This window comes from Phaenicophaeus curvirostris, chromosome 1 (genome assembly GCF_032191515.1).
Source record: "Phaenicophaeus curvirostris isolate KB17595 chromosome 1, BPBGC_Pcur_1.0, whole genome shotgun sequence".
In the NCBI taxonomy this organism is placed as follows: Eukaryota; Metazoa; Chordata; class Aves; order Cuculiformes; family Cuculidae; genus Phaenicophaeus; species Phaenicophaeus curvirostris.
Genome location: NC_091392.1, coordinates 62,207,500 through 62,234,706, shown reverse-complemented (window position 1 = coordinate 62,234,706; position 27,207 = coordinate 62,207,500). Strand labels below are relative to the sequence as shown.

The 27,207-nt window shown below is 44.5% G+C and overlaps 1 protein-coding gene across 1 annotated transcript in view; it reads right to left on the bottom strand.

Moving 5' to 3' along the window:
- Positions 1 to 26,977, bottom strand: part of RFX4 (regulatory factor X4) — a 98,173-nt gene extending 71,196 nt beyond the window's left edge. The window contains exons 1-2 of the mRNA XM_069859688.1: positions 26,867 to 26,977; positions 8,128 to 8,214 (exon numbers count right to left, since the gene is read on the bottom strand). Coding sequence (XP_069715789.1) covers positions 8,128 to 8,214; positions 26,867 to 26,909 — 130 coding nt within the window. The 5' untranslated portion in view covers positions 26,910 to 26,977. The remainder of the gene's footprint in view (positions 1 to 8,127; positions 8,215 to 26,866) is intronic.
- Positions 26,978 to 27,207: the final 230 nt, after the last annotated feature.

The following is a 27,207-nucleotide window of genomic DNA, read 5'->3' as shown; positions in this document are numbered from 1 at the left end:
GTGAAACACAAACAGCATCCCTATAAGGATATGGTTTGAGAAACGCCATTATGTCAAACCCAGTCTGATATTTTAACTACTTTGTCCCTGATGAAAGCTTTAAAAGTAGAAGGCTTTGATATGTAAACAATGAGGTAAATCACTGTGCCTGTACATCGCACTGCAAGTTTCACCTCTTCATACAACTGATTTTTAAAACGTTATTTAAGGGAGCCTTTAGGATGCTGAATCCTCAGGGATCCAGGCTATCTCCTCCAAACATCAGACCCCATTGGGAGACCTTTTGTGCAGTCCCAAGAAGCGATGCACACAAACAAAACCTCCCTTTCAGAAATGATGTCTTCAGCCCTCACACCACAATATTTCTTCCCTTACGCGCAGGGCAAGTTGTGTTATCTGATCATCCTCTAGCCTGCGATGCCGGTCCCGTGAATGTCAGGAAAATCCGGATGTGCGGTTACCCCTAGACACTGCGCGCAGCCCCCCTTCTGCATCTGCATGACAATGGACCTCTAATTATTGGACTGCACACTCCTTCCCTGCCTTTCAGGGGCCCGCTTTTATTCAGCGCATAGGGCCAACATACACATTTCAAATCACTTTTAAATTCTGTTTTTCATTTGTTTTTCCCAAACAAACAGTCTGCATGCAACAAACCCTCAGCGCAGCAGGGCTTGAATGCTGAGCAGCAGTGGCTGCCGGTGCACGAGAGCAGCACCCAGCCTCCCCGGCAGCAGGACAAACATCTTCTGCGTAGTGGGAGGCAGAGCCGTGCAGCACAGATTTAAACCGTTCGGTGAATAAAATAGTTGGGGTCCGTCACAACACAGCCTGTTTTGCTCTTCTTGTCCTTAACTGACAGCAAAGACACCCTAAGAGCACTCCTGACTCCAGCCTTCCCTGAGGAATGGCTTGGGGAGGACAGGGTGGCCATGACAGCCCTGCCTTGAGGTGGAAAGACCCTTCTAGGTTGGGATTCATAGAATCATAGAATAATCAGGTTGGAAGAGACCCACCGGATCATCGAGTCCAACCATTCCTATCAAACACTAAACCATGCCCCTCAGCACCTCGTCCACCCGTGCCTTAAACACCTCCAGGGAAGGTGACTCAACCACCTCCCTGGGCAGCCTGTTCCAGTGCCCAATGACCCTTTCTGTGAAGAATTTTTTCCTGATGTTCAGCCTAAACCTCCCCTGGCAGAGCTTGAGGCCATTCCCTCTTGTCCTGTCCCCTGTCACTTGGGAGAAGAGGCCAGCACCGTCCTCTCTACAACCTCCTTTCAGGTAGTTGTAGAGAGCAATGAGGTCTCCCCTCAGCCTCCTCTTCTCCAGGCTAAACAACCCCAGCTCTCTCAGCTGCTCCTCATAAGACCTGCTCTCCAGCCCCTTCACCAGCTTTGTTGCTCTTCTCTGGACTCGCTCCAGAGCCTCAACATCCTTCTTGTGGTGAGGGGCCCAGAACTGAACACAGTATTCGAGGAGCAGATTCATGGTCTTCCAGGCAATCGTGGATGAGGGAGAGCAGCTGCTGGGAAGGGTCAGTGACCCTGGAAGAAAAAGCCCTGCAATCACTTGGAAGGGGCAGGAGGCAGCTGGCCTGGCCGGAGCGGGTCCAGTCCTGCATCCTGCCTTGGCTTCCCTGTTGCCCTGACCAGGTTAAAAATAGGCAGCCAGGCTGGGAGGGAGTTATGACAACTCCTCAGGTGTGCGGCATGGACGCTGCTGCAGCTGCCTGCAGCCACGAGCAGGCTGGCCTATCCTGCCGAGGGCCTGCAGGTGCTCAGCAGCCAGTGGCCAACACGGACCTGTGACACAGGTCACTGCCAGCACCTTTCCCAGCCACGGTGTTTCGAGGCTATTGGTGCTGTGGCGAGGGAGACACCACAGCCAGGTACTGCCACCAAAGCTGTCTCCCTTAGACATCAGCAGCACAGGGGTGCCCAGTCTTCCTCCTGCACCCCACTGTCTTGTTCAAATTAAGGTTATAGCTTTCCAGGTGCAAGTCGTGCATTTGCTTAATCAGTATTTTCTGTTAGTGTCAAAGTCTACCATCTGCTGGTTTAAGTTCAGTATACAGTTGATTTCTGCCGTTCTGGAAATTGCTCGGGGGATGCAAACTGGAAAGGCTAAAGGGAAAGCTGTATGGGGAGTGGTTAAAGTCACTTGGTCTGTTCAACCTGGAGAACAGGAGACCGAGGAGAGAATTCATCGTGGTCTACAGCTTCCCCACAAGGGGAGGAGGAGGAGCAGGAGCTGATCTTGTCTTTCTGATGACCAATGATAGGATCCAAGAGAATGGCAGGAAGATGCACTGGGGGCTGAGCTGGATATTAGGAAATGTTCTTCACCCAGAGGGTGGTGGAACACTGGAACAGCTCCCCAGGGAAGCAGTCACGGCACCAAGCCTGACAATATTCAAGAAGCATTTGGACAATGCCCTCAACGCATGGTGTGAATTTTGCAGTTGTCCTATGCAGGGCAAGGAGTTGGATTCAATGATCCTTGTGAGTCCGTTTCAACACAGGACGTTCTATGATTCTAACCACTTGTCTAACTAATGAGTAGAAATCCAAAACCTCTTCCCATGAAACCAAGAGACATCACTCCCCCTTCCCCAGAATAATTTTTTAATCTTTGTTGATTTAAGGGAGCTAGTATTCAAAGGTCTGTTATTAGATGACTTTCACCTGTCCTCGTTTGGCTTAATTTTTCCCCAGCACACTATCAGACAATATCTAAATTCTACAGTAGTGAAGTCTCTATATCCCTCTTCCTTCCCTCCCCACTTGTTTTTAATTTGCACTAAAACCAGTGGGCAGGTGCTTTACCAGGCCTGCTCTCAGACACGCTACCAGGCAGTCATACTCAGTTCTTCCCATGTAAGAATTTGTATTAACAACATAAACTAACTATAAAATCAAAGCTGCAATTTAAATCTCCCTCCTCAAGTATGTCTGCTCCCTGGGGATCCTTCTTGAAGACTCTCCAACATTCTCCACTAACTGTCCATTAAAACCAGGAAGGAGAACGATGAACTTTGAGCTTATTGAAAAAAATCTTTCAGCACCGTTTTTCATCAAAATATAACCCAATGAATTATTGGATTTTCAACACAAATTTTTTTCACAGAGCTAATGCTTGTCTCCCTCAAAATCAAGTCTCTGTACAAGAAAATGGAAGTCTTGTTTGTTTTCTGCCAATGGATCAGCTGTCAGCCAAAACATTTCTCATTTTCATCAGGCGTTGGCTAAAATATTTATTTTCACTTTTTTATTGAATAGATGGAAAGAATTGCAATTGGTATAGGAATGGAGGGGACCTAGAAATACAAACTTTCAGTATTATATATACAAGCATTTAATTCCACCTTGCATAGTTTAATAATATAATCTCATAAAATAATTGACTAACAGAAAATAATTATTATCCCTATTCCTTTTATTTTAGTTGGTAGTAGGGCACTTAATGACTTCCCTATTGAGCAGGGAACTCTTGACTCAAGCTGATCCCAGACATTTTTATACAGCATGGAAGTGGTAAGGAGTGCTGTTTTACCTTGCTTTTTGGCCTGTCATTTTATCAGTCCCTATCAGGATAACACAGTAGATTGAAACGAACCCATACCTTCTAAAATTCAATCAGTCTTATAAAGAAAGGAAGAAAAGATACTAGGAAAAATATAAGTCTTCAAGGCACTGACAAAGAACAGAGCTGACAATTCTTCTCTGACAAATCCAAAAGGACTTGAAGTCACAAGGAAAAATCCTGCTCCTGATGCACAGCTGCTGGTGTTCACATGTATGGCAGCAGCACAGCACCTCAGGAAGAAACCTGGTTGCTGTGAGCAGATCTAATGTGTTCACTCCACTTCCAGCAGGAGGACTACCAGCATTCCAAGGAAAGGTGTTTTCAAGATACTTGATTAGTTGGGAAACCTGGTACTCATCCCAAGCTGAAAGGGGGTAATAGCTTAGGTAGTTGCAAGTGAAACTCTCAGCACAGAAAGGATCATCAACGTACTAGGAAAATAACATTTCTTGGCTTCCAGAGATAATGCAAAATCTTTTTCTTCCCACACTACATGGAGGCTTTCTTTGCTAACAGCTCCATCTCTTCTTAAAAAATTCTGCTTCAAAGCCACCAGAACAGAGTTCTGTTCATACCTTGTGCACATGTTTCTGTCTTTCCCTGAACTCTTAGTAGTATCCTCTAATTTCTGCTGTCTGGTTTTAGGTCCAGCTCAAGGGATTTCTTGCTTCTTGGAGCAAAACATGAAGACCACAGGAGCTATGCTCAACACCTCTTTAAGCATGCTGCCCTAAACACAGTAAGTGGAACAATCCAAAATGAAAACCCTGCATTATTACGCCTTTTTCCAAAATGTTGATGTTAGTCTGTAATAAATAACACGAAAATAAAGCTCTTCTTTCCACTGTGGAGATAATAGTAGAGTCCTGTACTTTCCAGTGCTGCCTTTGTGTGTCTTGGAGAACCTCTGAGGAGATAACGTGTTGTCAGTAGCTTTATATGGATCAAATCCTTCCCTTATTTTAGGTAGCTCCACATCTTTAAGAGGAATAGTCTCTGTACCTCCTGCGCTCTTGGTCCTGACTGTTCTCAAAAATTATTTGCCCATAGCTAAAATTAAATCATAGTAGGAAGTTACCTTCTATATTACGTACATCTAAGAATAAGAAAGATTCAGACTCATTAGGCTGCATTCCATGCTTCTAAAATAGTGGGATTTTTTAAACCCTCTGAGAAACATGAGAGTATAGTTCTAATTGAGTAGGTATGATTGAAAAAGAAAGGATTTTTCCAAAGGAAATGTTCAATGAAATCAAGTAGCTCTTTTTTAAAGATTTTTTTTAAAGATTTTTTTCAATGGAAGAATAAAAGGTTTTGTTCAAACAAAAAAATATTGGATAAATCTTCCATTTCATCCAATTTGAACACTGATTTTGAACACTGGTTTTGAAATGCAAAAAGTAGTCTGAATTTTTTTCTTTTCTCTCATATAAACTTTCTACACATTCACTTTTCTGATTATGCAAAAAAACTGGACAAGCAACCTTTCCACTTCATCATGTAATATCATGACTCCTTCCTCAGGGAACTGAAGTTGAAACTTTCATAACCCTTGAATTGTATTCTTCCAGATCCCTACAGCAATTTGGAGAATCTGGCTCAATGCAAAGTACACAGAAAATATTGGGTTGGTGTTTTTTTAGTTACTAGATAGGAGGCTGCTCCATTCCCTTTTCCTGTTCATCTTTTGACTAACACGTGGAGTGTGGAAGTGGTGGAAGGAAAAATTTTTTAAAAACTGTAAAATTTACCTAGAATTTTTAAATTAGAGAGTAAAAGCTGTGTTTTGGGAGAGGTCAAAAGGTTCTAAGAGGTTAAGAAGTGCCTCGAGAAGCAGTGAGACCATGGGAATCAAACCAGCTATGAGTCATGGCTTCCCTCCACAATGTAATGCAGGTTCAAGAGGCCTGGAGGTGTCTGGATGAGACTAGAAGACTGCAAAGGACCCCTGTGGCCTGAAGTACAGTTCCATAGCATACTTCAACTACAGGAAAGGAGACCAAAAAAAATTATTACTCTTGTCCTAAAGCAGTATGAACTCTAAAAACGTCTAGGAAAAACAGTCACAAGAGTAAGCATGATACGAAGAACATTATCAATTCGTAGTGCAAATTCTCAGTCTTCACTGGATGCAAGGCCAAAAAAAACCCCCAACACCAAAAGGACATTTCCTCTGTTAGAGTCCAGTCAACAGATACTTAATGTATTTAGATATAAAAAAAATTAGCCAAGAGAAAAATGGATGATGGTTTCTTCTGGCTGCAGGTGAAAACTGGGACTCCACTGACTAACAGCGATTTTACCACTGTTCTGAAGAATTCAAATAAAGGTACATAGTTTTTCTCAAAACATTTTGCCTCCTGCTGCTTGTCAGCATATGACAGAAGCTGGACAATGAGTGACACAATGGTTTGGATATGCCTTGGTTAGTATGCAGCCACTGTTAAGAGAAATGTTAGGAAGAACTCAAGGGCTGGAAAGGAGCATGTAGTAGAATGATTTCTAAGGTGAAACTTCTAGTTTGCTCTGAATTTCCCAGATTATTGGTCTTCTTGATGCTAGGCAAGTGGTTAATCTTATTTTTGGACTCTTTCCTCTTTACCTTCTCACTTTCCACCTCACCTTCCATAACAAGGAAGACTTTTCAGGTGGATTAGTTCTCTTATCTGCACTGCAGAAACGCTGGTATCATTGCAAAGAAAGCGTATGGAAGAACTGGTTATCAAGAAGGAAGCTAGATGAAATCAACTCTAACTCTCATTTAGGTTTCCACTGCATACTCTTGACAATGTCTTCTGCACACAAATTGTAGGATAGGTTCATTCATATTTTTTTTTATCAGTTCTAAATTTGCTGCCTTTCATTATCATCACTTGTCCCTTAATTCCAGTATTGTCTGAAACACCTGCTCTTGCTAACCCACACAGGGCCACTGTCACTAGGTCTGTGGAAGTTTACTCATGCTTGCATTTAAACTGAAAGCATATATAACAAACTAACACTGGTTTTACTACACTTATTTAGGGTAACAGACCTAGAAAAGAACACAGAATCAGACTGATAATTATGACACTATATATATATTAAAAAATATAGCTAGTGGTGCTAAATAATTACCTTGACAATACTGTCTTACGCTGGGAGTATAAGGAAAAACTCACTAAACTCAAAAGGGTTGAATCCTGAATTCTGACCCTATTAGGAGTCTGAAGTCACATTTCATTCATTCCAGGTTCTTCCCATCACTTTATCAGTAGCATCAGAGTGAAATAATTTTGTAAGTCTCACAGGCTCTTTCAAAAATGCCAGTTAACAAGTCGATACTATTTGGTTTTCACCACAATTCACTACAGTTTCATTTCTAAAGAATAACTAATTTCCAGTTCCTCAATTTTCAAAAACCAAAAACCCCAAACCTGTCCAAGTGTTACTGTCTTTCTCTATGGATTCTTGTCCACGGTTCTTAGCTTTGGAGTCGTGAATAATTGTCACGTTTCTAACACCTCATTTCTCCTTCAGGGGAGATATTGCCTCAGAAGAGATCCCTGAACAAATAAGAGTAAGGCCCCAATATAGAAAATTCAGTGATCCACTAAATCACTGTGCTGCAAGGCCTGAAATTTTACTGTGACATCAAAATAAAGTAGTTCTCTTAAAACATAAAAATTGTAAAGCAGCATTCAGATGTTAAGTGATTAAAAATTTATTTTCTAAACTTAACAGCTTGAATATTACAAAAATGTGAGTTTTTCTGAATTAAAGAGGTCAGTTTACATTAATATCTTGTAACATGAACTAAAATACAAAGTACAGAGAGGAAATAACATGAGGGATATTTTGATTAAGACGAATTAACTAGAATAGAATCGAATGAACAAGGAAAGTTAAATGGTAAACTAAAAATTGTCTTGCAATTTTAAAAAGAAACAATTAGGCCATTTTAAGGTATTCTGGAGTCTTTTAAATTACCTACTTTTGTCAAAAATCAAGATCTAAAAGGATTCTAACAAGAAGAGATAAGAAAAAAATAGTTATTTTTATATCAGCTAAATTTGTAATTGTTTCTTCTCTATGACTAAAAAGGAAGGAATATAATGATTTAATACATGATTTTTAAAAAAATATGATGACAGTTTAATTCTTTAAAAAAATATTTTATGTGTATGACTTGATATAATATTATTGAAAAACAGCACAATTTTCCCTGCATTTCAGCCACATGGCGGCCAGTGAAAAGTGAATAGTTTTATTCATGAGCTAATACTAACAGCACATTTTAGAGGTCATCAAAGCTTTATGTAGTAGAACACAAATTCTTCTGGTTGTTATAACTAACATATAGTATTACTTCATTTTAGATAATGCAAAATAGCAAATATTCCAGAAATAAAAAATTAATAAAACTATTGGATGCATCAAGTGAGTAGGCTTTCCAAACTACAGAGTGCTAAAAATATCACTAAGATGTAGCAACATATCTAGCAGGAAATTACCACTTGGACACTTCACAGTCATTTTAAATGAACTAGTTACTTACTTTCATCGTTAGAAACATTCCCCAGAGAGGTGTGACTGGAATAACGTTTGTTTTCACTTTCATTGAGACACCGTTCAATCCAACTCTCTGCAAAAGAACAAAGATGCTCTTTTTTTAGTGTTTGTCTTTGCATAAAAACATAGACTTCCAACGTGTAAAACTAAACAAAGCACCGGTTTTCAACAGATGGTGTTCTGTAGTGTTTCTGTTAAAATATCCTCAGTCTGAAGTTATTTAGCAAGTAAACTGTTTCTTGCTTTCAAACTTAGCTGCTCTTTTTAGTTTCATTTTTTGTTTGTTTTTTAAATGGCAGAGGCTGAAACACTTTCCATGCACCTAACAAAGCTTCTCAGGTTATTCTTTCCCTTCCCCATCACATGATACTTTTTAAAAAGTAATGATCTCATGTGGGCAACTGAAACATACACTACATTACTTTCTAAATATGAATCTAGCAAAAACTTATGTACTAGAGCATTTCCACTGGTTTTGAAAGGACTCCTCATGTGAGTAAAATCAATCACTCATGATTTTTTTTTTACAGTGTGGCTCAAACTGTGCTTTCCATAGTCCAGTCACACAACCCAGTTCACCCTGGTGGAGTACCAGGCCCTACTGAGATGTTTCCTTGCTGGTACAAGTCCAGTGTAGAAAGTCAGCACCCACTGAGCTGCACAAACCCTTGTCACTTCACAGCAGGCACTCCACAACTCCTGCCCTCCCTCTTTCTTTCTGCTTATTCCCACCAGTCAGAAAAGGTACAGCTTTACATTGGTTTGGCTCTGCTTTTCCTCTTCCTGGAAGCTATAACATACACCCCCTCATGACTTTAGGGGACGCACCAGGCTCAGAGGAATTTACTATTACAGGTTTTCAGGGCAAAAGTTGCACCTTCCTATGCATTTCCTCAGCCAAAGTATGAAACTTGAGCCCTTGAGCTTGCCTGCAGTTTCAGGATGTTGCTACGATTAACTGATGCCCCTCATAAGATTATTTTTCAAGAACGCGCACATGGACAGAAGTGAATTTATGCTCATGGAGCTCCTCGTGATCAAAGCAAGAAAAGCAAGGGATACGTGGGAAGGCTGCAAGGTAACCCCACAAGTTACAACAAACCATCCTATGGAGCAAATTAATCCACAAGAAATGCGGGGAAACAGGTCTTGCTCTCAGCAAACTGCCAGAGCCAGAAACACCTCCAAAGACATAGAAATGGCTGCAGATTTCTTTCCATAAGCCACCCCCCAGACACATCAGGCAGCCAGTACAGAGCAGGCAGCAATCTGCCAGCTAGAGAAAGCCCATCGTGGCAGCAGGATGGAAGGGAAAGCAGAAGCCCAGTATCTTGGGAAGATTTATAGAAGGTAAAAGTTGGCATGATTTAATTCCAGCACCAGGTGCCAACAAATAAATATAGTAATTGTCACAGCCAAACGCATCCTGTAGAAAAAATTATTTCTACATCCAAGCAGTTGCACAAACTTGTATATGTTCCTCTGTACACGTGCTCTGCACTGCCGCAGAAGGTAAAAGATAATGGCATCTGAGCAGGACTTCAGAAGTCTACTGAGAGCCCTTCATGCCTGTTTGCCTGCACGTTCACAGCAGGAACACATTGCGATGCTGCCTTCGTAGGTACGAGCATGTCCTCATTCACCATCAAACAGCAGTGTGCCTACAGAGCCCCAGGACCACTCTGCCTCTTCCCTACAGCCTGCTCCTTTGCGATATTCCTCTAAAAATCAGCAGCAATAACCTTTGCTGTCAAGAGATTTTTTCAGGGTTATTTCTTCTTCCATCAAATTCAACACACCCTTGTATAGAAATCGCTTTAAGGCTGCTGACACCCCAAATTATGACTTGCCAGCAAGGCCACCACTGGCTAATCACGAGCCTGTGGCAACTCTGACTTTGAGACTTTCTCTTCTCGTGCTGCTCGGCTGCATTGGGTGGGGGCGCATCACCTCCTTGTCTAAAGGCCAACACAACGTAAGGCTGCTTCACGACAGATTTCTTTTACTGACCTAAAAGTCAGCTAAAAGTGTCTCTCCTCTCACACTGTGGTACTGTGAGCTGGAGCACAGGAGCGTGGATCCTCACAGAGCACTACGAGGTGAAGAGAAACTTGCTGCTGATGACAGCATCGGAGAGAGGTGCAAGAAGCCTTGAGAAAGATTACCCTACCTCCTCCTCCTCCTTTCAGCACACAGCCATGGCTGTATATAATTCCCTTGGCTCTGAGCCCAGCTGCAGGGAGTAAAAGCAAAGGCGGCTGCCATTAGCGCCAAGGAGAGACCGATGCCCAGCTCTGCCCTTTCTTTTCCTCCCAGCACCGAGAGCTGGGAAGCTGGGATGCATCCTCTTCCCTCGGCAGCAGGGAACTGGCAGCAGCCATCTTTAGTCACATTCCCTGCCCAAGAAGTAGGATAAAAAACTTTTTAAGTGTCGCTCACTAACAATTTCCACCATCCTTACTCACGTGCTGTCTCTGATAATTGTGTACATACCTCTTTTTCATTGATAAAGCCAGCAGTTTATAAATAAAGATATAAAGTCTCGGGAGTAGGGCGCATTTGCTGTTTAATTATGTGCTGCAACTCCTTTGGTCCTGAATCCCCCCGGTTCAGCTCACTGCAGCCCGAGTCTGGCTTTGTCTTTGTGGTCTTGCATTTAAATAGCTGATAGAAATTCTTCAAGCCTGAAAAGATACATGACCTGTCTGGCAGCAAAGAATGAAGAAAACTAACTCTTTTGAGCAAAAATGTCAGGGAGTTTATGGCAAATTTATCAAATTATTTGGCAGATGACAAAACCAACTATACTGAAAGGCTGTATTATCTCATAAACTGAGTGATGCAAGTATAAATAAATAAGTATTCTAATAAACACTTTCTTTAATAAGTAGATACTTTTTACTGTTTGTGTGAGGAGAAAAGTTTTTACAAAGCTTTTAACTCCCAATATTAACAAGAATGACTTCAGGTATTAACATAAAACAACTATGGTTTTGCTGAAATTTAAAATGTTCCCTTCAGGAAATATTCAGATCCCAGATATGACAGCACCTGTCTAAAATTTCAAAAATAAAACCTAAAAACCAGAAAATAAAACTTAAAAAAAAAAAAAGACAGAGAAAGAGAGAAAGGCAAAGCAAACAAGAAGTCAAAACTAAGTCTGACTGTTAAAAGTTTCTTTCAGAGTTGATACCATTAGATCGTGCCCCAGCATAATGAGCCCACTGGGTAGAGCCCTGTACACATCATGTGCTCTCATCCTCACAACATGTGGGTGTACAAAGCGGCTGCACTGGGGCCTGTCCTGGGCAGAGTGGCTGCGGAACTGGGGTAAGAGACACGTGGCTAACCCTCGGTGCCTCTGAGATGAGGTTTCATCACTTGCTCCCAAGGCTGACACCAATCACACTTCACCACTGTTCTAGACAAGCATTGAGTCACACAATATAGAAGGTATTATGTCATTAAAGACTAAGTTTTTGGACTTGGACCTTACAAACTTCTCATAAACAGGATTTCACATCAGGAACAGTCACAGAATAATGGAGAGTTCAGGTGGTGATAAAGCAGAAGCAAATACCAGATCTGACAGAAATTATGTATCATTACACAACATGTAGGAAATCCAGTTTTCTAGTGGGAGGTGCTTGTGAGAGCAAAAGAGAATACGTCCTGTCTCATATAGAACATATTTTCACTCATTGCATTTTCAGTGTTCCAAGCTTTAAGGCACTTCCCCTCCCTGCTCTCTAGGACTCCTTCCCACCCCGAGCCCCGGCACACTGTACCTCGGTTGTGCCAGCACAGTAGTTTAAGCAAGGAACAGCACTAACCAAAAAATATCCAGGCAAAGTAAACAGATTAATGAATATCAAGGAATAAAATGTAGTGTAGTCACATACTGATAAATCTATACAGTGGCACAACACAGAAACTGTAGTCTCATTAGCAAAGGATGCAAGTAAGTTATATTTAATGGTGGTTTGAAGATGTACATTTAAATACTGTATCAACTATTTAACTTTGCAAACATTAAAAGTGAATTACAGTGAAGCCCACAACTAGGTCCCTCAGCCTTACAATTTTTGTTATATTATTTTGCATACCACCAAATAGAAATATATTGTATCTTCTGCAGGCTTCCAACATAAGGGAAAGGAGATGGTTATTCAAATTCCAACAAATTTTCCAGTGTCAATCTTCTCACAGAATAACTTATCATAATTCAAGCAAAAAAAAAAAAAACCAACCATGTTTCCCAATGAAGTACTTAAAGATGGATTGAAAAGAACTGTGGAGTTAGTTCTGGGCCTCGTATTGCCTCTTCTCTTTTTGATCCTAATCTTTCTAAAGCTGACACATCCACTGAACCTCAACCATTAGAGTATTCCCCTTCCATTTAAACATCTCCACTGCACTTTAAACATCAGAAGTTTAAAACAAGGTTTTTTGGGTTTTTTTCCTGGCAGAATAGTGGTCTGCGTGGCTTTCCCTTGTTCCTATTAAGGCTCTTCACTTCCCACTGATGAGCATATTTTTATTTGCGTGGTCCTTCATGCACTGCCTGGGAAGGCAGGCTTGGGACTCCCCGAAATAGAAGCAAACACACGAGAGCTGCTCATGGGCTGGAGCTTTCATGAACTGTCAGAAAAGAGAATCATGAACTGATTTTTACATACATCTTCAACAAATTATTTTGAACATTACCTTCTCCAGAAGGAAAGGTTTGCTCCTGGAAGACTCCTTTGAAAGGCTTCTCCCTACAGAGCCTCAGTTGAGGTGAGAGAATACAGCAGAGGTGCCTGCATACTGCCAGTGCTTTTAACGACATAATTACTCCCTCTTGTTTGAGTAATGATTATTGGCTTAGCATATTTGCAGCCCAGAAAAGAAAGCATTCATTGCTCCCACATGTGCATGGCCATAGCGAGAGCAGAGAGAGAGCCACCTGGTCTCTGCTCTGCAGAGGGGAAGAGGAGGTGAGCCTGACTGCAGTTGGCAGTGGCTTGTGCAGCTGCTGTCCTGTCAGGAGGGTTAAGAGCTGCTACGGTAACACTGCACAACCTGTAATCACAGCCTCTTCTGGCCTTTGCAAGCCACCCTGCCCTGCTCGGCACCTGAGCGGGATGGCAAAAGCAGTTGGGAGGTGACCATACCCAGAGCCACTGTCTCAGCCCTGTAGGCACATATGTGCATTCTGAAGGGACATCAAGAGATTTTACAGCCAGAGTGAAACTGAGATAATCTGAGCTGCATTTTGTCTTACCTCATTACACTACAGCGATACAAACAGTACTGGTTTGTCCCAGTTATGCCATATCCTCTGATCTGGATATGGTTGTATCATTGACATAATTCTCAATCACTATTTTTTCTGAAATCATATGAGATGAGAATCTACATGTTCTACAAAGATAGTGGAGACTTTTGGTAATCAAAATCTCAGTTTGCATAAAATCACCATGTGCTTATTTCACCACAGCTCTAGCAGTTGCACAGAAATGCCTCTCATCTGCCTTCAGCTCTAGATTGGCTCCCACACGTCAAATTTCAAAGCAGTTTGCCAGCAAGCATGACAATTTACTTTGTGATCTGCACAAGGACCAGCATTTCTTCCACAGAAATCTGTCACTAAAATCTAGTAACCACTGGAGTAAGAACAAAGATTTGCCAGGATCCAAAGCACTGTCTGAGCCATGTACCAACTTGGATGGCACAGCTGCTACAGTCCAACTCCTTCTTTCACGGCTGCTCTTGTAATTTTCCCCCCAGTTTCTCAAGGCACGCATAGAAAAAAAGTAGCAAGGAACTGTGAATATATGTATATAAAATGTAGATAATGCAAATATAAAGGGACCACCAAATATTGCAAGAGGACATGTTGGAAAAATGAATACTCAGAAATTATAATCCTTAATTGTATAGCTCCTGCAGCAGAGGAGTAACTCCTGTCATGCATACAGAGCCTTAGCACCCCTCTAAGTTATTTGTCTGTTGTTCTCGGAGGGAAGAGTTACTCATCTCTTCCTGCAACATCTCTTTGCCAAGCATCTCAGTACCAAACTGGCCAGCAATACTGCCTAGCTGTTCATGTGATCTATTAGGCCAAGAGAAAGTGGTTACAAACAGCAGGTTTAACAGGTAAAAGCAGTACTTTGAAAGCTCAGGAGGCTGACCAAAGGTCATGGAACAACCTCACATTTCTACTGTTATAGCCCATGGCACTAACCAGATATCATATCTATTACAAAATTCTTCAGTGGAGTTCATAGAATGATATTCTGTATCTTTTCTTTTCTTGGAAAGCCATCTCCACCCTGGCAGCTTCTTCTGTTTTCTGTCCTAGAACAAATTCTGGGGTCTGCATGATCCATTGAGGCTTTTCTCTGCAAAGCTTGACTTACTAATCATGGTCTGAGACATGCTACCACCCAGCATATCCTCTGTTCATGCTGTCTGTGTGTCACCGTTGCTGAGGACAGAGAACTTCTAACCTCTGCAGCTGTTTAATTCATGAAGTCTGAACAGTCTGTCTGCTTTGACTATTTCTGAGTGTGCTGCATACCATAGTAAATTTCTAACTGATATATGAATGAAAGTAAAGAAAAAAAAAGAGTCAGTACATCTAATATTTCCTCTGATGCAAATGAAAACTACACCTTACAACACTTCCATGTCTTGGATCAACTGGTCGTATCAACTTGCAAGACAAATCACTAGTTTAAAAGTCTCTTAAAAGCAACTCACCCTTTCTGTCAGGAGTAATGATCAGGAGAAAAACCTGAAGTCTGACCCTCAAAAGCCTGCTCTAGTACCTGCTGCAGATCACACCTGCTCTGACTAGAAGAGCATTTGTGTTCTGAATCTCCCACATACCTTGCAGCACACAACACTGTCAGTTATAGGTACACCTGCCACCTGAAAAGCGTAATGCTGCTGGAGTGCTGTGAGGGCTGGTTACAGCAGCAAGCAGGACGTTCAAAGTTTTTCAAGAACCACGCTGTTTGAAAGAAAGCAACCAAAAACATCACCTTTCTTCTGAAACGTCAGACTATTGTAAAATCAAGACATGAGCAAGATCTCCTAGCCTGGGCTCTGTGCAATGCTACAAATAACTGTGTGTCTGTAAGGTAAGAGGGATTGGCAGCCACTGGCTCCCACAGAGGGCATCAGACATACCAAAATCAACTTAAAAAAAAGCAGAACAAGCTATTAGAGACACTTAATCACACATGTTTTTTTTCTAAAACTAGGGCTTACATATGGGACTTAACCTCCCTCCTCTCCACTAACAAATGAAAGATTTGCGAGATTATATCAAAGCCACTGTCCAACTGCTGTTCCCTCCGATTACTACATCACACAGGCACTCCTAGTTCACAGAACAGCTCCTCTTTAGTCATCGAGATGGACGTGCCACCCAGAGTCTGATTTCAGACTCATTCCTCCTGCCTCATTCATCGCCATTAGCTAGCAAGGCACATTTCCTTCAGTCAGTGTGCACGAGCTGTCAGGAACACGTTCAAGCTCCACAGGAAATCATGCCAATGTCCTCCTTGGTCCTGCATAGCCATCTTCTGTTCTTCCAAGAGACCTGCTCCTCAGGGATGACAGTGACACATGGCCTTGGTACAGATGGTAGAGCTGCTACCCTGACATGCTGCCAGATACCTTGGTGCTTTGTTTGCTAATCTAACTTTTTATTTTGTTTCCAGCAGGGGAAAATGTTGGGCACTCTTGTTGCAGTCCTTTCTTTTGTTCCCATTTCTTGGCATACAGTTCTCTTGGAACTATTTCAGGGTTAATGGCCATTGGTCCAGGGCACTTACTAGATGCTAGCAGGAATGCTTTTGTTCTTTTTCTTTGACTTGTGATTCTAGTGAAGCATCATGAGATTCACCATGATATCATAAGAATGCGAAGAATGGCTCTCTTGAAATCTGCTTTTTTGTTTTGTTTAGCCAGGTCTTCACTGCTAGTACTGCTTTGCTGCTAACCCATTTCATAAGGTACATTGAAAATTGGCATGCTGTGTTTAAACTGATATAACAAAAAGCACCATTGTTCATCGTCTTTTAGCTACTCTAGAATACCTGGGTAGGGAAACTGGAATTTACGAGATGTTGCATTCTTGATATCTTTCATACTATATAGATGTTGCTAAATGTGACACTTTTGTTGACGTACTTAGTCAACAATATTCCTCATTAAGAATCTGCATTCCAAATATATATTAAGCACCCTCAGGAACCCTAGGATACAAGATTCCTCTGCATCTCGATTCTGGATTAGGGCAGCCTCCTATCTGGATCAGACGGACTTCTGAAGTCCTCTCTGTTCCCTTCTCTGGGATCACGTACCATATTGCTATTGTATTTCCAACTCAGTATGCATGTTAATTGGGAGTAGCCTTTTCCTTCTCCCAGGCACACATAGAGGCTATCCATCATTTTATTTTGAAAAGTAAGTTTCACCAGACCAGTAAATAGCCCCTTGAGTTTTGCTGCAGTGAGGCCATTCCTCATTTAACAAGGAAGAGAACCTCACCCTGTCCAGCTTCAGTACAGTGACATTTCCTCAGTTTCACCTAGGATCTTTTGAGCTAGTGACACCAGTATCTGACCAATGCAGCTCTCCCAGGGCACTTAACTTACACGGCTGCACAACACGCAGCCAATCTTTCCATCAGCAGAATAATCCCACTTTATAATGTGCTTTCCAAGCACCAATCTTGCATGTAGCGTAGTGTATCCTCATGCTTCTACAATATGATATGTTGTAGATCCTCAGTCCTTCACGATCTGCTGCACGAACCCACATAAATATTATCATTGTCTCCGATTTAGCTGCAATGTTTCCTTCCAGGGAAACACAAACATGCCCCTTGATTATTGCCAGTCCCATTCTCTCCCAGAATAAAGGTCAGAGTCTCTTGATGCCCTTTTTGCCTCAGATTTTATTAACTTCTTATGCTATAGAATTAAAATGAGGCACACAAGGCTGCTCATAGGGCTTTCATTTCTGGGTACCTATCACAATGTCACTTATACTCCTATCCCACAGCAGTCTCTGCTCACTAGCTCTTGGGTTAAACATTCCTGGCCGCTGCCATGGTCCCTCAGATCACCAATGTGCAAGAGAAGACATGGAGCCCTCAAATCCTTAATTCAGCTCCACTTCACCACAAGGCTGGAGTCATTTGGCTGAACAGGAAGTCTGAGACTCGACAAGAAACAGAATTTGCATCAAGTGCCCATGAAATGCTTCCCTCTGACACTTGTCTGCTGATGAATCCAGCAGACAAGCCAATCTGGCACAGAAACAGTAGTGCATCAGTAGGACAGGCCCACAAAGATGACAGAACAAATTTCTGTGAGATACGGGTGGGAGATACACAAAACACTGGTTGTGGGGCTTAGGAAAGCAAGAGAAGAGGGAGAAGGTTGTTGGAAAGGAGGTGAAAAAAAGAAAAGAAAAGGAAACAAAAGAATGAATGACAAAGAAAAGGCTATGGTCAGAAATAAATGATAGGAGGAAAGAAAGTAACTATAGAGAGGGGATTTAAAAAAAAAAATCAGGAGAAAAGGGGTCAGCTCTGGAAGGAATGGAGCTACAGTAAATGTTTCTCATCAGAAAAAGCATCCAGTCAGGCAGACTGAAAGAATAAGAGACAGGCACATATGCATGTGCAAAGAAAACTCAGGTGTCAAGACATAATCATAGCAGAAAGAGATGATCACTTGGCTGAAGAATAGCGTGAATCAAAGGAAAGAGGTACTACGTTTTCTCCAATGGTGGCTACTTCTCACTTTGTGCACATCTATTCCAAGTCCAGCTGTTGCTCACGGCTATCAAAGGATGCAACCATTACATTATTCACAACCACGTAGTGAGCAAACACGGCAGTAACTAGACAGAAACAAATGAAGAACATTTCTTTCAGCTCTCAAAAAGTTCCCAGGGAATACCTGCATACCAAAACTAACAGAAAGGGTGTTAATACATCATCGTAACATACTCCCACAAAGACTGATACCTCTCAGAACTAATCTGGGTATACAGGAACAGTAACTCATGCTATTAATTTTACAGCCTAAATGTGCTTGTCGAAAAGTCTTCACTCAGTCTGGTTGTGCCTAGACTTACAGATTCATACACGTTGTATGAATTTAGCCCCTTCCAAACTGTCTCTTCCCTCCCTTTAGAAAGTACTATGAAAGTGGACAAGTGCTTTTAAAACTAGAAGCCTGGCTTTTCTGAGAAGACTCCAGTCTCCTCTGAACAATATGCAAAGCAAACTCAGGGAGGGAACATGAGAAAAAAAGAGAAGTCTTCTTTCCTCCTCCTTTTTTTGCCTAAGACTCACCAAAACAAGAGTCTAGTATTGAATATTCAGCGCTGAATCCTAACTGCTCAATAGACGGTCTGTTTGCAGAGCTCAAAGTGGAAATGACCCAGCAAGGAGGAGAGGTGAACACGCTGCTCCATCCATGTGATTAAACTGCTCTGTAAATGCAGTTCTCCCCACCTCGTTACAATGGAGGCCATTTGCTGCCCCTACCACAACTCATTTTAAAGAAATGTTTGCATAAGAGGGGCCCCCACATCAGTATTGTCCCCGTGACTTGGTGTTTAAGAGAGGAATGTGAGCTCCAACGTTTGGAAACCTGTGCTAGCCGGTCAGTCTGACCAGCGGGATCTGCTATCTCCACAGCGTGGGAGGAAGAACAGGGCACATTTTAGAGAGGAGCAGAGCGCTTTTGCTGGGTGTCCCTGCTCTCAGCCTGCACAAGGCACAGAACAAACCTCACCTGGTAGACCCCTTGTTCTTCTGTAGACCTTGGAGGTCTCTCAAGCTCTCATCTTCTGTGCCAGTGCATTAGTGTCACACAGTGAGCACCCAGGAGGCCCTGCTGGGTCGCAAGCCGGTGTGCAAACACACCACACCATTTAGCATACTTGCTGTTTGCACACAGCTTCTCATAAGGCCAAATTTTCCTTGATAATCTAAATATGGCTCATGTCCACCCTCAGTCCCAAGAGCCCCAGAAGAAGCAGCCTTATACAGGCATGAGGTGCATGTTGCAGACCTGTTGTGCTCAGCAGGAGAATTCCTGGTCTGGTTCTCCTGCCACATCTGACCCCAACGGGATCTCCACCTCACACACAGCACCAGGCACGGCTCCTCTCCTGCTGACCTTGGGGTACCAAGCGTGTTAGCCAGCAAATCTCTGACCTATTGCTCAGCCAGGTCTGATATGCAGAGACTAGAACTGAAGGGCTGTGCTGAGGGGTAGGTGAAATTCTGCAGAAAAAAAACCATTCCCTCTACCCAGCGAGTGAGCCAATGTCCCCGGGGAACAGGCATGTCAGAGGCAGGCACGTTTCAGTCATAGCACAGTATGCGACTGCTGTGCCCCGACAGTGTAGCGGGACTTCACTTCCATACTTTCTTGCACCACATTTTTTACCTTGTCAGATCACCGTCACCTCCAAGGCCAGGCAGGAATTTTTATTTCCTGGTATTGCTTAAGTTTCTCAGGGAGTAAGAGGTCTGGAAGTGTTTTACTTTTCTCTAAGCATTGAAGATGGCAAGAGGTAAGAGCTAGGTACCTACAAGCTGTACACAAAGGCTAAGAGCATTAAATACTCGTTTGTTTAATTAGGACATGCTGCCACATGTCCAGGGTTAAAATGGATGTAAGATGAGACAGGAATCACGCCAGTCAGGTTGTTGAGGATTCAGACACACATCTTTGATGGAGAGGATTGGGTCAACGTTCCATGACTATCTATAAATTTAACTCAGCAAAAAGCCTGTTTCTGCAAGTTCCTAGAATAACAGCAAAAATGTACAACCTTTCCTGGTTGTCCTCTGACACATAGTGGCTTTTGGTCTTTCACAGCAGGTTGCACCTTTGTTTCAGGGTGCTGGAAATCGCCATGGATCAGGGAAAGGATGTTCTGTGGGGCCTTTCAAATTAGGTGCGCGCAGCTGTCACCGTGGGGGTCTGGGACACAGGTTGTTCCTCCTAGCACTGGATGATCACTCACGACATCCCACTGATGGATCAGGCTCCTGCCCCCACACTGTCCTTCCTCAGCTGCAGCTCAGGTAGTTATAGCACTTCTGAAATAGTTAAGCAGGTAACAGGATTGGGGGGAGCTATGCTGACCCTTCTATCATTGCATTTAGTGGTATCTGTATTTGCCCCTGCATTCAGCTTTTTTAACTACTTTTAAATTCCCATTGCCACTGCCTCTCTGCAATTTGTTGCTTTATAATTTTAGCACAACCTAGATCTGAATTTACACATTTGTAGGAGAACAGAAAGCTTGTGCCTGTTTTGTTGACTTAGTGGTCTTATTTGCAATGCATGTAAGACATTTTTGATATAGTGAGCTCTACCTGACTTAATGTAAGTGTCTGCAAGTCTTACTGCAAGTAGCCAAATCAGTAAAAATGGCTGCATTGAAGAAAACATTATAGTCTGACAGCATTATTCTAAGTTGTGAAAAAAAGTTTAAAAAGAGAAGAAAGCACAGCTGAGCAACAACAAGCAATTCTATATCTGGTGACCATATTCTTCAAAGAAATTTCTAACTTTTGAAACCTGTAGTCCTTACTTCCAGGTAAATCCCCTTTTTTTTTTAGATACAATCACAGCAAGCAAACCAAAACCCCTAGAGAACAGAATTTTGTAGTTCTAAGTGTTCAAGCCTACGTTGTGGGTTTGATGAGCACCCAAAGCTCCAGGAGGGTGTTTGTCCAAGCGACTACTATGGCAAGCCTAGGAAACAGATGAAATCCCAGCATACGTCCCCAGCCTGCTAGTCTGAAATTAATGCCAGGGCTGTATGTTTCAGGGAATTGCTCATTCAGAGAATGTTGCAGCTACCTAAAACATCTTGTTTCCCATTACCATTATATTTGGGATCCTGTGCAAAAATGCTCTGGATAAGCTGCTAATTAATTGCAAACCGATAACTCATAGCTGCGAATTGGTTCCTGTAACAAATTCCATTTTAGAGAAATAAAGTTCACTTACCAATAAAAGTAAACAAAGTGCTTAATTGTAGCCGAAGTGAAGAAAATGAAACAGCGCTGAGCCCTGCGTTTCAGTCTTGAGGCAATTTAAACTGCAAATAAGCTTTTGCTTTCTTACTGGGAGCAGAGAGAGACAAAACTCTATTTAATCCTCTCCACTTCTCCTGATTTCAAATTTGTCAGAAGGGGAAGAAACGGCCAGAAGTATTTAAGCTGACATTTATGTAGAGAGACTGAAACTGCAGCTCTTACAGCAAGCCAGAAGGACCGACCTTACACGCTATTTCTAACGCTGACTAGTATTTTACAGCTAATAAATTGCTCTGCAGATCTCCTGAGAGAAAATAAATGGAAATGAAGACAGGACAAGACTGCTAGTTACGCATGTAAAATATCTGCAATTAAGTTGTTACACATTCCAACTGTTAGGAGAGAACATCATGAGCTAACCCTGGGCACCTGCCCTCTCTGAGGCACACGCATGGACTTCAACAGGTGTTTCCCTTATGCAGCCATCCCAGGATCAGGACCCATCACTAACAACAAATTGTACCGCAGCTTTAAATACTCACAGAAACTCTCCAACACGTATATACAATTCCACAGGACCTAAAAGATGTGTGTGAACATGTTTTTATTACAGGTGCATTAAAAAAAAAAAAGCCCTCCACAAGCCTCCACTGGCTTAATCATCGTTATGTACTCTTCCTTCCTACACTTGTTATCTATAGGATCGCTCAGCCATCAAATATCCTTTATGCTATACATCTTCCTAACTAGAGTGTTAGCAATCAAATCCCCTCGGCCGCCGGGGCACTGGGCTCCAGCAGGGTTGGATCGTACGGGGTATTCATTTTCGAGCACAATGAAACAAATAGAAAATCCAGCACTGATGCAGGGAAACAGACAAGTGGGTGAACTCAGAAAATTCACAAACCTCAGTGCTCACGGAATTGTGAGCTAATTATTTGGACTCGAATGTCACATCAAGTATCCCCAAAGGGCTGACCTTATATTTGTATTAGTTACATGACAGCCCACTGCTGCTCTAAAGGCTTTGTCATGAACCGTCAAGCCCCAGTTGCATTTAAGGCCACTTCTTCAAAAGTCTTCGTCTGAAGAGGAACTGTTTCATCACCGCATGATCCCACAATTTCATCTTTATTTTGTTGTGGTGAAATCCTAAATATAGAAATAGTATCCCGGGGGAGGCTCCTCCTTACAGCTGTCCTAACTTCCAAACTATTTGCAAATTAAGCTAGAAAAATGCAAAGGTGTTACAGTGAGAGATGCTGCGGATTTTACAGCTACACTGACCTTCTTCCTTGCCTGCACACTCAGTGCACCAGTGGCTAAAAAACAACTTTATTTTATAGAATCAACCAAGTCAACAACCCTGGTGGAAGCAAGGCACAGTACCAGTGACTTTCTGCGGGGCAGCTCTAACTCCCACTGCATGTATCTTAGCACAAAATGGTTTCTCTTAATTCCAAGGAGATCTTTTTCTTGATAGACGTTTACTACACGAAAGGTGCAGCTGTGACAGACCAGTTGAGGCTACAGGTTTCTTTACGGTGCTGCAGACAAAAGTTCAATCTGTCAGAATCCAGAGTCCCTTCTTTAAGGAGGGCTTTACCTAAATAAAACCTTGAGGCTGTGATTCAACTGTGACTTAAATAAACAAAATAGTTTCCTGCAGTTGTCTAGCTATTCTTATGCAAAAGCTTCCTTAAGAGTTTTTTCCCTTCCATTCTTTTACAGTTTTTTTCTTTATTGCAGGTAAATAACTGATTGCGGAGCAGTGAAAAGCACCAAATTTCCCCATCCCTAAGTGTTTTAGAATTAATGCATTAGCAGGCAAATAAATCATAAAGCTATTCTTATTCTCTGAGTCAAATTTAGAAGATTAATTTCTCCATTCAAGGTAATTTTGATCAACTTACAAACCTTTAAAAAAACCCCATGAATTTTACAAACTTCTAAAATAACCCAGTCAGTAATGAAGACCTGATTCGGAGCTGGGACGTGCATTTAGATTCTGGTTCTGGCAGAGAGAGCTGCCAAGGATTGGGCCCTACTGCACAAACATCGTCCACAGGAACTCTGCAGCCAGCAGGAAAGAAAATATTTCTGTTGATTTATTTTCGTTGTTCCATTTTTTCACTTGTGAAATCATGTAAGATATGAGATGACACAAGACAAATAGTCAGGTTCGATTATATAAAGGACCAGTGGTATTTCTTTTGAGTGTCCATAACATATCAAATGTAGGATTCAAAATACTCATTGGATATTCTCAACTACTCAGCAGGTAGAGGTTTTATAAGCACAAAATTCAGAATAGTTAATAACCTTTTTTTAATTGGAACAAAAATAGATCACATTATGGTTAAAGTATGAAAAGTACTCAAGGAAAGTGAGAAAAATAGCCAATAACAGGGTCCTGTTTATCTGTTAGTAAACTATGTCACAATAAGAAAAGCAAACAGTTTTCAGCAGCAGAATCAGCCACTTTTTTGGATCAAAAAAACATCGAGCCCTAAGATCACATGCTTTGGCATTGTACACATGCTTTGAAATTTAACAGCTGCTTTCCCAACTAGCCTTCAAGTATTTATGATCAATATTGGCGATTTCGTTAATCGAACCAGGATATGCAAGCCCTTAATTCTCTTCGATCAGTGCTTATGTGCTAGATCCTTTTTAAATGGCAAGCTCATAGCAAAGGTCACCCACTACCACTGCAGCTCCCAGATGCTGATAAGAATATAGACCAAAAATAAGAATATAGACCAAGATCTGCGCACCACCACAAGCATGTGCCTCTCAGGCGCTGGAACCCGCTTTTCACAGTTCACCCGAGCTGCTTTAAGGGCCTAAGCCCAGCGTCCTTGACAGCACTGAAAGGCTTTCTGAGGATTGGAATGGGGTTCGGATCGGCTCTGAAGTCTCAGCTTCGCATCCCAAGGATCTCACCCACCTACCGCCTCGAAGCCAGCGGAGTTTTCGCTTGGCTCCGACACCGAAATAACGGGGGATATTTATTGCCTCGTGAAGAAAAGTTGCACTCCAAGAAAGCGCCTCCTGCTCCTGGCGCAGTGCGGGAGGGGAGCTTTCCCAGGGATGCCGGGGGGACGGGGAGGGATGCAGAGGGGACAAGGAGGGATGCTGGGGGGACAGGGAGGGATCCCCGCCCGCCCAGGGAGGGTCTCGGTGTGGGTCCTGGGCAGAGCTCCACCGGGGCAGCGGGATGCGGGATTGGGCACCGGGGGCGAGGGGGCTCCCCTTCCCTCCGTGCCGCCCCCATCCCTCTCCGGGAACGCTCCCCGTGCCGATGTCACTAGGGGGGGCTGCGGCTGTGGAAACCCGCTAGGAAAGCTCGGGATCTCCCTCCCCGCGAAGTCTCTCCGCGAAGCCGCCCTCGGGCGCCCCGGGATGCTGTCCCCGGTGGGAAGGGAGGAGCTCCCGGGGCTGCGGCCCTCGGTCCCCCTCGACGGGATCTGGGATGCGGAGGCGTCGGGGGGATGCGAGGTGACAGCCGATCCCCCAAAAGCTAGACCCGACCCCCTCCCCGGGGGGCGAGACCTTTGTGCCCCACAGCCCCGCAAACTTCTCCTGGGGAGTTACGGGAGTGACTGCGACGGGGAAGAGATGCGGGGGAAAGATGCTGCAAACAGCCCGAGAAGGGCGTGCGTGTGTCCCCGACCCCGGGAGGGTCCCGGGAGAGCCCCGAGGGCGCTGAGCCGTCGGGTCCGGGCGCTGCCGCCTCCTCGGACCGGGAGCGGCTGGGAACGGGGGATCCCGGAGCCCCGCACGGCCGGGAATCCGCGTGATCGTCGGGAACAGCCCCGCGGGTCCCGGCCCGGGTTAGGGGAACGTGAGCTGAGCTCGGTGGGAGCCGCCAGGGGAAGGAACCGAACCGTTGCCTTAAAATTAGAGCCCCGGGGGATTATTTTTTTTTTTTTTCTCTTAATCCCGCTGGTTTAGGGGGAAAAACTGTTAAGGGTAAATTAAAACGTGACTGATTTTTTTCAATGAAGCCATATTTCTCCACAATGCAAAAGGATCTTTACATAACAACTGAAACTCGGGAGAAAAGCTAATTGGATTAAGTCCTCTGAAAGGGAGGTTAAGGTGTCTGAATGAGACAACCGCAAAGCTCCACTTTTCTTGCCATCTGTTTAGCAAGACTAAAGTGTTTTCTGATTAATATTGTCTTAATCAACCACGCTGCCGTTCGCTATAACCGGGCTGAATTTCAGGAACGAATAGCGCGGGGGCTCAGCCCGAGGACGGACCGTTTTGAAGGCAGAGGAAGAAAACGCGGGGCTGCTCTTCGGTTTGGGTTTTCGATTCCCCTGAAGACCCCGAGGAGCCGCCAGCGGAGCCGCCGGGCCAGGAGAAACCTCTCTCTTCTCCCCTCCAGGAGCTCCGCACACGCTGGGACACGGACACAACGATTCCTTCCCCCGCACCGACCCCGCGGCTTTTGTCCCGGGCCCCGGCGGGAGAAGCGGCGCAGAGCGGGGCGATGCGGGCGAGCGCGGGGCCGAGCCGCATCCTTTTTGTTGTTCGTTTGTTTGTTTCTCTGTTACTGTCTTTAGCCAGTATTTTAATTGTACCCAACGCCCTTCGGCTCGCGTCGAGGGACGAGAAACCCGCCGGGAAGCGCAGCGGCTCCCTCGTCCCGCTCCCGTTGCTCGGGGAGCCGCGGCCGTCGGGGAAGGAGCCGGGGCCGCCGAGGGCTCCGCCGGGGCCGGGACACCCCGTCCTCCCCCCACTCCCCCGGGCCCCTCGCCGCCCCCCGGGCCGGGGGAGCCGTCCCGGAGCTCGGTGGCCGCCGGGGAACCGCCTGGGCAGGGCGGGAGGGAGGGAGGGAGGGAGGCGCGGAGGGGGGTGTTTTCCGAGGCTGATAAAATAAAGTCGGAGCCGCGGAGGCGCTCAGGAAACCGGGACCCGCGCGGCGGGGGATGCGCGGCCAGCGGGGAGGGGGGAGAAGGGGAGAGAAGGGGAGAAGGGGCCACGGTTCCAGGCGGCTCGACAGCCGCGGAGGGCAGCCCCCAGGCCGGCCCCGCTCCCGGGGACACCCCGCGGCCCCCCTGCCCTCGGGCCGGGCCGCAGAGGCGGCCGTCGGGCGGCTTCTCCCCTCCGGGGGGAGGGGGGTCGCCGGTGGGACCGCAGCTGCCCTTGTCCCCTCCGGCCACCGCCTGGGGATGCGGGGAGAGAGACCCGCGCTGCCCTCCCCAAGCTCCCCTCCTCCCCAAACCCCGGCCCCGGCTCTGCCTGCGGGACGAGACGAGAGGACCCTAAACCCCCCACCACCTGCCCTAAGAAACCTCTTTTTTTTTTTTCCTCGTCCCTCTGAAAGGCTCCGCTCAAACCTGAGCAAGAGCCTCCGACCAGAAGCGGAGCAAAAATTAGTTAGCCTAGAGAGGAGAGAAGGAAAACAAAACAACAACGAAAGAAACCCCAAAACTAGAAAGCGGACGGGGGGAGGGAGAAAAAAAAAAAACCAACAAAAAAAAACCCCAAACCCACCCTTTGCTCCATCGTATCCACAAGTGCAACCGCAGGGCTCCCGCCTGGGAGCGAGAGGAGCTCCCCCCGCCGCCACGGTCAAGTTGAAAAGCTCCGTGTCTTGGGGAGCCCGCGGGGGGGACCCCCGGCTCGCACTTACCTGTGGAGTCCATATCGGGTTCCTCCAGCAACCCGCACTGCATGCTCTTCCCATGGACGGGACGGGAGCCCCAAGGTCCCGGGGGGTGCAGAGCCCCTATCGCAGAGATGCGGGGGGAGAGGGAGCTGGGAGTGGGGGGAGAGGAGGAGGGAGGGCAGAGCAGGAGAGTTTGGGGGGTTGGGGGAGCGCGGGAGAGAGAGAGAGAGGGACACTCCGTAATCCAGCAGGGCAAAGCCAGACCCGTCAAAATGTTTGCGGATGTTTCATGGGAAAAAGCATCATTTTATAGAAGCCCTGATGGGAGAAATGTCATTGATAGGCCAGCCAGCCTGATGAATGGC